Source organism: Rhinatrema bivittatum, chromosome 3, assembly GCF_901001135.1.
Source record: "Rhinatrema bivittatum chromosome 3, aRhiBiv1.1, whole genome shotgun sequence".
Taxonomy (NCBI): Eukaryota; Metazoa; Chordata; class Amphibia; order Gymnophiona; family Rhinatrematidae; genus Rhinatrema; species Rhinatrema bivittatum.
The window spans coordinates 201,574,132-201,586,632 of NC_042617.1; the positions used below are offsets into that span (position 1 = coordinate 201,574,132).

At 41.1% G+C, this 12,501-nt stretch overlaps 1 protein-coding gene across 3 annotated transcripts in view; it reads left to right on the forward strand.

Moving 5' to 3' along the window:
- PDE10A (phosphodiesterase 10A) overlaps positions 1-12,501 on the forward strand; it is a 748,737-nt gene that overhangs the window by 622,155 nt on the left and 114,081 nt on the right. For all 3 annotated transcript variants that reach the window (XM_029594115.1, XM_029594117.1, XM_029594116.1), the window contains one exon: positions 6,923-7,065. In XM_029594115.1, coding sequence (XP_029449975.1) covers positions 6,923-7,065 — 143 coding nt within the window. The remainder of the gene's footprint in view (positions 1-6,922; positions 7,066-12,501) is intronic.

Sequence of the window (12,501 nt, forward strand, 5' to 3'; positions counted from 1 at the left end):
CTATCCACTCCTTGGAGAGCCTGATGCCTGGGACTCTGCCTGCCCCGTTCAATGGGGCTTCCTTGGAACCATCACTACTCTCTTCGTGAGTACCCCGCTCTGCGGACCTCTTCCTGTTCTACCGAGGACCTCTCTGATGTACCCCGCTCTGCGGGCCTTTTCCAATTCTACTGTGAACCTCACTGGTGTTCCTCGCTCTGCAGACTGCTATCACCTCTACTGAGGACCCTCTCCGGTGTACTCCGCTCCGCGGACCACTACCATCTCTACTAAGGACCTCATCGGTGTACCCCGCTCTGTGGACCACTACCGTCTCTACTGAGGACCTCATTAGTGTACCCCGCTCTGTGGACCATTACCAATTCTATGGAGGTATTCCCTCTGGGCTTCCCCCATTCCACCAACCCTGTGTCTCTAAGTCTGTGAGACCTCCTCTCCGGCACCCCTCACTCTGCCTCCCGACTGTGAGGCTTTTCTTAGCTGCAAACAGCTTCTCTTTTGAATATTGTGAAAGATCTTGGACATGCATATGTCTAAGAGCTGCAATCTTTTTAGTTAGTTCTAGAACTTTTGCATTCCTTTCTTTTTTTAACCCTGGCCAAGTAGGCAATAATATGCCCCTGTAGGATCGCCTTGGCAGCATTCCAGAATACCATAGGATCGATTTCAGGAAGCAGATTAAATTCAACATACTCCCTCCATTTATTTTACAAGAAACCCACAAATGCTTTATCATGAAACAAATGTGGGGGCATTGACCATCTCTTAGGCTCAGGGTTGGCATCAGTCAATGCAACCACAATCGTTACCACAGCATGATCAAAAAAAGGAACATCCCTTTTGGAACTAGAGAGCAGCTTACTAAATAAATTTTCAGATACAAGAATGAAATCAATTTGAGAGCATACATTATGAGCAAGGGAGTAAAAGGTATATTCTTTGTCTTCCAAGTGCAATGATCACCAACTATCAATCAGTTGCAGCTCTTGACACACAAAGCCGACCCCAAAATTCACTTGGTTTTTCCTAGGGGTCTTGACTGGTTTGCAGTCCACTAAAGGGTTATCCACCAGATTAAAATCACCCCCCATTATAATTGCATACCCCTCCCAGGAAGTTAATTTTGCCACCAAATTAGTGAAAAACCCATGGGAATATTTACTGGGAGGGTATATGTTTACCAGGGACACTTTCCACCCCTGAAACTATTACAAACCTGCCATTAAGATCTGTAAATAGTTTTTCTTTCTCAAAAACCACATTCTTGTTTATAAGAATTGCAACTCTCCTTTTCTTAGCAGAAAAAAGGAAAAAAAACACCGGCCAACCCATTCGTGATGCAATTTCTGGTGCTCCCCATCCTCAAAATAAGTTTCTTGAAGAAAGGCCACACTTTGCATTGCCCTTCATTTGATCAATGAATAACTTTTTCCTCTTGAAAGGAGAGTGCAAACAGTCAACAGTAATGGTAGTCTTTAGAAACCCCTGGTACTACTTACATAGCTGTCTCCTTCAAAATCTTAAGGGACGAGATCCCCCAGCACAGGTCTCTTCCCCATCCCCAGACTTCCCCTATGGCTTGAAACGCTTTGCCTAAGACTTCTTCACTATCAGGCCGATTCAGTAAAAGTCACGGGAGAGCGGGCTAGCGAGTTTGACAGCCGACGCTCAATTTTGCCGGCGTCTGTTCTCAAACCCGCTGACAGCCACGGGTTCAGAAACCGGCAAAATTGAGTGTTGGGTTTTCAACCCGCGAGCTGCGGGCCGATTTTAATTTTTTTTTTACTTTGGGACCTCCGACTTAATATCGCTATCATATTAAGTCAAAGGGTGTACAGAAAAGCAGTTTTTACTGTTTTTCTGTATATTTTCCCGGCGCTGGCAGAAATTAACGCCTACCTTTGGGTAGGCGCTAATTTCTGAAAGTAAAATGTGCGGGAATAACTAATAGGGCCATCAACATGCATTTGCATGTTAACCCCTGTTAACGTGGGTTAACAGTGCGCTCCACCAGAGCGCACTGTACTGTATCGGCCCGTAAGATGGTGATCCACCCATTAACATACACACATCTGAATCCCCCTCCCCCTCATCAACTAATGAAAACTCCTCAATCCCTATTTAGAAAAAATACCCCCTGTGTCTCTGGCAAAGAGTCCTGGATTCTGCAGTCTTCACCAACAGATAGACGATCTCTCATAGCAGAGACCTCTGGGAAATAGCGGTGCACAGTAAACTCTGAAAGGTATCCAAACCCCAGGAACCCAGAGCTTCCTGGAAGGGATCAAACATGCAGATGCTTCTGCAAATTGGCTCACAAGAACAACAGCACACAAAAACAAAACAGAAAGCAGACAATGACTAAATCTGAAGCCTGCCATTGGTTATCAAAGTCTCCTTAGGAAACTCAAAGCAGTTTCTCATGTACTGAATTGATCCATAGAGATGAGCTTAGTCAGCCCAACACAGGAACTTGCAAACCCAAAGACTTTTGGCAGCAATCACTATGATCATACCCTGAAGACAGCCAAGCCCATCAACAACTCTCCACCTGCTGATACCCTGCTAATTAGATGTCTCAAAACGGCAGGTAACAAAGATAGTCCAGCAGCACTACAACAAAAACTGCAATGGGAGTCTCTGCGATACTGTGAGATGACATACGCCCATCCTGGGAACCAGCAGGCCACGAACATCACCAGGAGCTGACCAACTTTCAGCAATGGATATGCTGGGCTCTCTTCCCACTGAAAGCAAGACGACACAGGTATCCAAATAGGCGATTGTAGCAGGCACGCAGCAAGATAATACAAAATAACCCAAATCCCGGGGTCTTCTCCATAACAAACTGGATCAAACTTTATCCAACAACTTAAGGTTTGCAGGCCAAATAAGTCACACTAGCAGAAATAGTTTAAATTTTTCTCATCCGAGCTGAATTCCTTGGCGGTAATACTCATTGCCAGAAGCCGCGACTCACCACTGCGAAATACTTTGTCGTGCTGGGAACTGCAAGGAGAGACGTGCCCCATTATGAAACAGCTGGGTGCATTACAGAGTTTACTCTTTACAGGTGGGAAGGACCTTAGCAGAAAACACCGGGAAAAAGTACAACTTTCCATTTTCGTAGAGCTCCTTTGTTTTTTGGTAAGCTGACAGGATTTTTTCTTTATCGGAATAGTTCAGGTACTTATCCATCGTCTGCCTGGTCCGATCCACCAACCCCCAGCCGATGCGCCCTCTCCACTAAAACTGGTCGGTCCTCTGTATTTACCTGAAGAGTCTCAGGAAGCCATTTTTCACAAAACCGAATTAAGGCTTCCCCATGTATGGACTCCAGAACCCCCAAGCATCCTCAGGGTTTTGCGCCAACTTTGGTTCTCCAATTCGTCCAACTTTAACTCCAAAGCTTTATTTTTCTCTCGCAGCTCCCCAGTCACGGCCTCCAATGAAAGCACATGGTCGTCGTGCTCCGATAACTTATTTTACATGTTGCTGATCTTGTAGCTCATCAATTGAGGCCTGTATCTTTTGCAATTGGCCAATTAATGCAGCTGACACAGCACATGTCAGTTCCTGCATCACGGCTTCCGGCAAGCCATCCACGGCCAGGTCTACTTTTTGCGGCATTTTGTCTTCACTGCTGCTTGCATTTTCTGCACCAGCTCTTTTCATGCGTCCCGCCATCTGTCCCGCTGAAAGCGCCACTAAATTGTCCGTGAAAATGCCCGCATGAGCTGCTTTGAAAACCCCCGAACTTTAACAGATAACCATTAAAAATTCATTAAAATACCACTGGCTCCAAGGGAGCTGGATGAGAGAACGACCTTTCACAGTGATGTCATTGCCACGGTATGTATTTTAAGCATTGCTGGATGAGTTTTCACTTATCTGGCTAAGTGGTGACAAAAGTCTAGCTAAGTAAGTAATGCTGTGGGGACTTATCCAACTAAGTAGCGCTGTTTAAGACTTATCCAGCTAAGTAAGATAGCTGGTTAAGTAAAAGAATAGCACTACTTAACTAGATAAGTAAGATAGAGAGATTATTACTAGTGTTCGAAGACTCACTCAGTTATCTCACTTTTCCAGCTACTTAGCACTTTTTAAGACTTATCTGGATAAGTGGCAACAAAACTGCCACTTAGCCAGATAAATTTTGACTTATCTGGCTAAGTGGCATACTTCTGCTATTTGTGTATATTTGTACTAATTTTTTGTTGGGATTTTGCATGCATATTTTTCTTAGAACTTGGCTTTTATACGTGTAAATTCTCACATTTTATAACATGTAAGTGTCAAGGAAATTACCAGTTTTACCAATTATTCCACCAGTTTGCATAGTCATCAAGACCCCCTGGTTCTTCAGCCTGCACTCTCCCCAGTTTACCCAGACCCCTCACCCTATCAGTATTTGGCTATAAAGAATTCTATTATGACTTATACAAAATAATTAGCAGGTATAAATATGTGCAGGTAGCAGCCATATGAACATCGCATTTGCAGGTTATGAAATAGCACCTTATACGTGTAAATATTGGCCCTACCTGAGGCCTGCCTCTCCCTGCCCCGTTTTTATGTGAGCAAATTTATTCATAGACTATTACTTGCGCATAAACTTTTGAGGTTTAAAAAATATGTGCACATATTCAAAAATGAGTTTTGAATATGTGCTATTTGTGCATGTATGTGCTCATTGTTATGCACACAATTCTTTGAGAATTTACATTGAAATTAACCCAAAGTAAATTATCTCTATACACACACAAAATTCTTAATACTTTCAAACTAATACTAGTTTTAAAACTAACACAATATGCGTCATTAATAGTTTAACAATTTAAGAAATTTTATTTTTAAGATTTTAAACGTTCTTTCAAGCAAGACCAATTTACCTTCAGCAGATGAAGGTTCTGCAGTCAGTAGTCCCTCTGGTCTGAGGTTTACTCAATTTTTGATTTTCTCTATATCTGTGCATCTAAGGCAATTACGTCAAACAAAAATACTTCAAATAATACAAAATCCTCTGAGGGATTCAGGCTGCAGGCAGATTAACAATTGGCTTTTTTAGCTAATCTACCTTCCTGTTTCTAATAACACAGCCCTATCAACACCTTTTAACATCAAACACTAATGACTAGTTGCCCAGGAACCAGCACTTTCACCTTTTCAGATCATAAATAACCTTTACAAACTCACAAGTCTAATATTTACAAATATTAACTTATAATAACTCATAAAATTAGCTCAAAGCCTATTATCTCTAAACACACATAATTCTTAATACTTGCAAACAAATACTAGCCTTAAAAACTAACACACAATATACACATCCAGTAATAGTTTAACACTTTAAGAAAGCATTTTTTAAAAAAATATATTTTAAGCATTCTTTGCAAGCAAGTCCAATTTACCATCAGCAGATGAAGGTTACCATTCCTCTGCACTTAGGTTTACTCTGATTTTGCTTTCCTGTGTATCTGTGCTTCTAAGGCAATTGCTTCAAACAAAAATGCTTAAACAATCTTCTCTGAGAGATTCACACTGTAAGTAGATTAAAAATTGACCTTTTTTGCTAATCTCCCTTCTTGTTTCTAATGACGCTTCCCCTTAACACCTTTTCACAGTTCTTTTTTATTCTTGCCTTTATTTTTGATGAATAGAAATGTATTTATTTAACAGATTTCTAGCCCTGCACAATCCCATGACCTTGGTGGGCTACAACAATTGTACAAAATCATACATAGGAGAAAACAGTTACAAAACTAAAAACAAAAAAAAATTAAAAACGGAAATTGAAATTAAATTAAGTAAAATAAAAGGAAAATAGTGGAGATAATCAATAATAAAAAACAAAAGTAGCCATCACTCAAAAATGAGCATCAAATGTCATATCGCAAGCTCTAAGAAGCATTAATATTAAATGTTTGATTAAAATAAAAAGCTTTTACCTGCAGATTTTTCTCCTGTCAGTACTATTTTACTATGGGCCTGATTCATCAAAGTAGTTTCCCATAGACAGAATGGGAGAAACGCCTTAGGGATGGATTTTAAAACGTGCGCGGTTCCCGGCACACGCACATAGACGCAGCTATTTTATAGCATGTGCGTGTCGGCACACGCTTGTTATAAAATAGGATTCCCGCACTCGCATATGCGGGCGAGTGGCCTCCTCCATGTACGGGGGGGGGGGGATTTTTTTTTATTATGCACGGCGAGGCGAGTAGGGCTTTGCCAGTTCCCTACCCGTAAGCCTATCCTTCCTCCCTCTTCCCCTCTCTTCCCCAATCCCTAACCTTACCTATCCCCAATTTTTTATTTTTATACTTACTGCTCCTCTGGAGTAGAAGTAAACTCTGCGTTCCAGCGGCTTTCAGTGCGTGCTGTCCCAGCCCGGCCCGCCCCTTTTCAATTGCCCGGCACTTCTGCGTGTACAGGGGGTTACGCGCATGGCCGGGCCCTTTCAAAAATGCGCTTGGTGCACAGAGGGCCCAGCCATGAGCATAACCCCCGGTTTTACCGTGCATAGGGCTTTTAAAATTTGGCTGTTAGTGAATCAGGCAGTAAGGTTGCTTTCTAAATGTAGAATAATATTGAACTGAATGAATTTCATCAGGCAAGTTATTCCACAGTGTAGGACCTAACAGGTGAATTTTCAAAGGAATTATGCATGTAAATGTAGTATACTATTGTAGCAATTTTCAAAAGCCATTTGCATACATAACGTGCACTTATGTGAGTAAATCCTATGGACAATTAAATTGTATATATTGTAGCAATTTTCAAAAGTCCACTTGGGTAAAGTGCATTTAGACATCTAAAACTCAGTTTTAAGCATGTAAATGCTTTTGAAAATCAGGCCCTATATGTTTGAAGATCTAACCTTGGTTTCTCCATTTACCTTGCCATGACATTATTCTTTCAGATGTATCATCGAATTCACCATTCTGAGTGCATTTACCGTGTAACTATGGAAAAACTGTCTTATCACAGCATTTGTGCACATGAAGATTGGCAGAACCTCATGCATTGCACACTTCCTGCAAACATCTACAAAGACATTGAATTGTGAGTATTTAATCACTGGAGAAGAAATTGCTACTTGTAAAAATTATAGCAGACATTATTTCTTATATTTAGAGATGTATGAAATATGACAATGGGAGAATTTACCTGTTTGAAATATACCTTTGTAATTTTTTTGTACTGTTTAATTTGTTTGTATTCTGTACTTTTAGATATTTTGTCCATTGTTTGTATTTTGCTGATTTTATTATGTCTGTTTGTTATCCACTAAAATATTTGGATTCGTGGACTATAAATTTTGTAAATAAATAAAGAAATAATAAATAGATACATTTATGACCCTCATCTACAAAGACTTTGAACCTAAGGAAATTCTGATGTATTTCTATATGTATGCACTGCAATAATATGGTTTCATGTTATATGTAGTGTGAAAGATCCACGCCACCTCGGTACCGGTCCGCCACTCCTTCAGATCCAGGCCACGTCTGTCTCTGGCTTCTGAGCTCCTTTTGCACCATCCTGCAGCCCTTTCCAAGTCCCAGGCTTCAAATGATCCTTTTAGCTATTCGTTCGTATATGTATTATGCTCTATACCTCCGTTGTAACTCTCTCACCATGTATGTTTCAGTTCCACTCGTTATCCCTAGCCCACCCCATTTCTCCCATTATGATTTTCACGTTTCACTATATGTGTACCTATAGTGACTCTATGTATAGCTCTAGGTTCTTGTTTATACTATGTTATTAGTCATTTGTATCTCATGTTCTTTGTACTCGCCCCTAGGCGGCAGTTCAGTTCTTATGTAAACCGGTGTGATATGTATTCTATACAGGAACTTCGGTATATAAAAGTTAAAAATAAATAAATAAATAAATTAGGCCTCCTCTGCCCTAGCTTGGCTAGGGCCTCTCCTTGAGCTGGGCTAGTGAACAAAGTTAGCCAAGCTCCCCCCAAAATGACATGGAAACATAAGTTATATATATTGTTCCAGAAAAGTCCTTTTTGCTACCTTTCTCCCAGTCCAGCACCTGGGTCTTGTAACACATCTCCTGTTCTTCCGAACACCAAAGTAATACTTAGGCTTTTTCGTTTAGCCAGCCACTGCCGCCCTGCTAGGGGATTGCACAACTTGCCTCTACTCCCCTAATGTGCTGCAGTCAGCAGTCTTCCTAAACCAGAAATCAAGTTACACCTAAACAGTTTCATAAACTTATAAACAAAAACATTCTTTTATCCTGTAGGGAATACCCCCATCCCCCAACCAGGTCACTTACTCTATCTCCATGCAGGATAAAGAGGACTCCTCGGTTAGAGTACTTATGTCCATGTCACTCTCCTCTTGCTCTGAAGAGCCAGGCTTCTTAGGCCAGCTCTACCACTCCGGCACACCCTCCTCTTCGATCACCATCGGTTCCGGTGTGTCTGATTCATTATCATTGTGCTCAGCTGGCTGCTTTGTTTCCTCCCCTATCCAGTTGTCATACTGAGCCTCTAAGAGCTTGGGAGTTGTAGTCCTTCTAGCCCTCTCTAGCACCCTTGGTGTCTGCATTTTGAAGGGGGGACGGCTACCTTGCCTTCCCCCCAGTTCTATTTCGTTTTGGGCTGAAATAGGACCCCTGGTGTCTGACTCGAGTGCTAGTTGTGTTTTTCTTCAGATTATTCCTGCTTTTCTGCCCCACATAGGGTTGTGCTTCATCACGAAAGTAAAAAGAAAGAATAGCCCAGTGTACTTTATAAGTCTGAGAAAGAGAACATGATTTTATATCTTAAATGTTTACAGCCATTAGTATTCCCTCTAAGTTTCTCCTTACTGTAGTTTTTTTGCTGCTTGCTTCCTGTCAGGCCGATACAGAACAGCGCGCTCAGCCGATCGCACCATTTAGCCCCCATTTGGCTGCACGTTTTAGATGGCACTATTACACCTTATACTATATGGGGTAATAACGTGTGGAAAACGTGCGGCCAACCCCCCAAAACTAATAGCGCTCATCACATGCAAATGCATGTTGATGAGCCTATTAGTTATTTGCCCAAGAGCAGGAGTTAACTTTGAAAGCACTGGGAAAAGTGTATAGAAAAGCAGAAAAAAACTGCTTTTCTGAACACCCTCCAACTTAATATCATAGCGATATTAAGTCAGAGGCCCAAAAAAAAATAAATATATATATATATATATATATATATATATAAAAAAAATTCTGCCCGTCGGTCGGCAGGTTAGAAAACGGACGCTCAATTTTGACAGCATCCATTTTCGGTTGTCGGACCCGCTGACAGCCACCGCTTCCGCTAATAAGGAGACGCTAGGGATGCGCTAGTGTCCCTAGCACCTCCTTATTAGCGCCCAGCCTTATTTGAATACAAAATCGTGTACCCAGGAGAGGTGCCTGGGTGTGCGTCGAGAGAGTAATTGCTCAACTCGGCCTGTGTATTTGTAGTATTACAGCCTGTTTTAGGTATTAGGGGACCAGTACCTACGGTTTAAATCAAAACCTTAAATTTTTTTTAATAAAGATCCATTTTAAAAAGTGTGATTTTTATATGACAAAGAATCTTAGAGATGCGTAATAATATATACTTGCATCTTACATTTTTTTTTGATCCTGCTCTTTTAAAGGTGAATTTTGAAGAGATTTCTGTGCACACAGTAGCAGATGAGTACACAAATAGCGTTTAATCGCATAGTGCTATTTTTTAACCCTCGCACATATGTGCACAAGAACAGGTGTGTGAATAAATTTGCTAGTGTAAAAAAGGAGAGATTTGGGGTGGGTCAGGAGCATGTCAGGGCAGGGCCAACATTTACACGCATAAATCACAGTTTTATAATCTGTAAATACAGCATGCGTAGGTCTGTTACCTGCACATATTTACTATTGCTAATTATTAGGTGTAAGTCAGAATATAACTCTTTATAGCCAAAAATGGACTGGGTGAGGGGTCTTGGTAAACGGGGGGGGGGGGGGGGGGGTGCAGGCTGAAAAACTAGGGAGGTCTTGATGACCTAGAGATAGACTGGGCAAACTTGTGGACTAATTGGTAAAACTGGTAATGCACGCATGTTATAGAATTTGATTAATTTGCACGAATAAAAGCCAAGTGTTAAGAAAAATGTGCGAGTTACATTTCCTTGTGTATGTGATTAAAATTAGGAGCGCAAAAATGGGCACGTAGCATTCGCCACTTATCCAGATAAATCTTGATTTATCTAGCTAAGTGATGGCAAAACCACCAGTTATTCAGATAGTGATGAATTTTTAGACCCTGTGCTTGCGTTTGCCGGCTTGCACACATGAATGCGGCAATTTTATAACATATACGTGTATGTGCACCTGCCCATGCCCTGCACAAACCCCCCACCCATGCCCGGCCCCTTTTATAACTTTTTGATTTGTGCACGGACCAGGAGATAAGCTCGTACTCGTGCGTTTTTAAAATCCACGCGGCAGGCAGAGTTGTGCACGTATTTCCTGGCTTTGGCGGGCATAGTGCTTTTAAAATCTGCCAGCTAAGTCTTAAAAAGTCTTAACTGGATATGTAATAGGAATGTGCATTCATTGGGCTATTCGTTTTATTTATTTGGTGGGTATGTGCGTACCTCGTGAATGTATGGTACACGCGTAAGAATGGTTGGTATGCAGATAGTTTATTAATGAGTTATGCGCATATAATCTGTTCTTACGCACGTACCGTATATCTGTGAGGTATGCATTACCCACGAAATGAATGAAATGAATTGCCCAAAGAATGCAAATCCCCAATAAGCAAGATAGCTGGATAAGTCTTCAAATGCAAGTTATCCATCAATCTTGGCTACCTGGCTAAGAAATGCTTTTCTTTTACTTATCCAGCCATCTTAGCTGTATAAGGCAGAAACATTCAACCAGCACTTGGGCACATGTGTGCGCCCAGATACATGGCTGTTTTATAACTTGCACATACATATGGATGCATGTTATAAAATAACCTGGGCATGCGCACATGTGCACACACTTTTAAGTTTGTGTGCACCCAGGTGCATAAATCAGGATTCTACCACATAAGTTTTAAAACCTATGTGCATCCATGCAGTGTTGAGTTAGGCCCTCCAAACTCCCCGGGTTTAATAACCTGCACTCCCCCCAGTTACCGCAGACCCTTTAAACCCCTCCAAAATAGCCGGGGTTTTTTTGTTTTTTTACAGTTACACCTCTTCCATAGCAGAAGTAAAGTTATGTGGCAGAGGACCCTGGGCACATAAGTATTTACATGCACACCTTTTAGCCACACTCCAAGATGCCTACTCCCCGCTCATACCATGCCCCTTTTTGAAATCAAGTGAGATGTGCATGCGCATCTGGGCGTTTTTTCAAATTTGGTCAGCGTGCTCAGGCTTGACTTGTGCGCGGATCCCACAATTAATGCGCTCGCCAGGCTTTTAAAATCGACCTTTACGTCTTAAACAGTGCTACTTAGCCAGATAGTTTTTCATAGCACAACTTAGCCGGACTTTTGTTGCCACTTAACTAGAGAAGTCGAAATGTATCTGGCTATGTATAAAATATGTACATAGACAAACAACCACCTTACTTATATGTAATAGTATTCAGCATAAAAGGACCATCATATTAAGCAGTACCGGCATATTCACACCTTCGTTGCTTTCTGTCACATCAATCTGTACACTCAATCACTTTTTTTTTATGGTGTTTTTGCAAATGAAATGTCACTTATCTCAAATCTGAAGCTGAAATAAATATTCCTTTTAATTGGCAGATGTAATAAATTCTATCGATCTCAACATACACTGTGTTTTGAGTAAAAAAAACTCTGCTTCAGGGGATGATACTACCAGTTGCCAAAGAACTGAAATAAGAAAAAAGAGGTCAAACAGAACACTAGCACACAGCTCACCAAGCAATAGCATATACACACCCTCCTTTTAATCTGCATTATATTTGTGGGTTTATACACGGGTTCATACGCTTCTTAATATGATATTAGTTGCTATGATGAAACAAACAAAAATTCAAGGAAACAGAAATCTTCTATTGGTTCTTCAAATCACAAGATGACATCATCAGTCACTAGGCTAAATGCAGAAATTTATTGCAGGAAATCAAACAAATGAGTAGCAGTCAATTTCAGCATTTAATCTATGAGGGGGTTACAGAGTTAGCCGTAAAAATCCAAAATTGCTTTCTTAAATTTAGTTTATAGTCCAAAAACAAGTCACGACTAGAACTTGCAACCTGTTCAATAATCCACCAGTGTAACTCCATATAAGAATGAAGTTTATCTAAACAATAATGAACTATTGGTGCTTGTAACTTTTTTTGTGGACAAGCAGATTTATGCACATAGGGGCAGATTTTACAATCTACGCGCGGGCATAGATTTGTTCACGCAACCCAGCGCGAACAAATATATGCCCGATTTTATAACATGCGCGCGCTGCAGGGCGCCGGCCCGGGGGCGTTCCGGAGGCAGGCCGA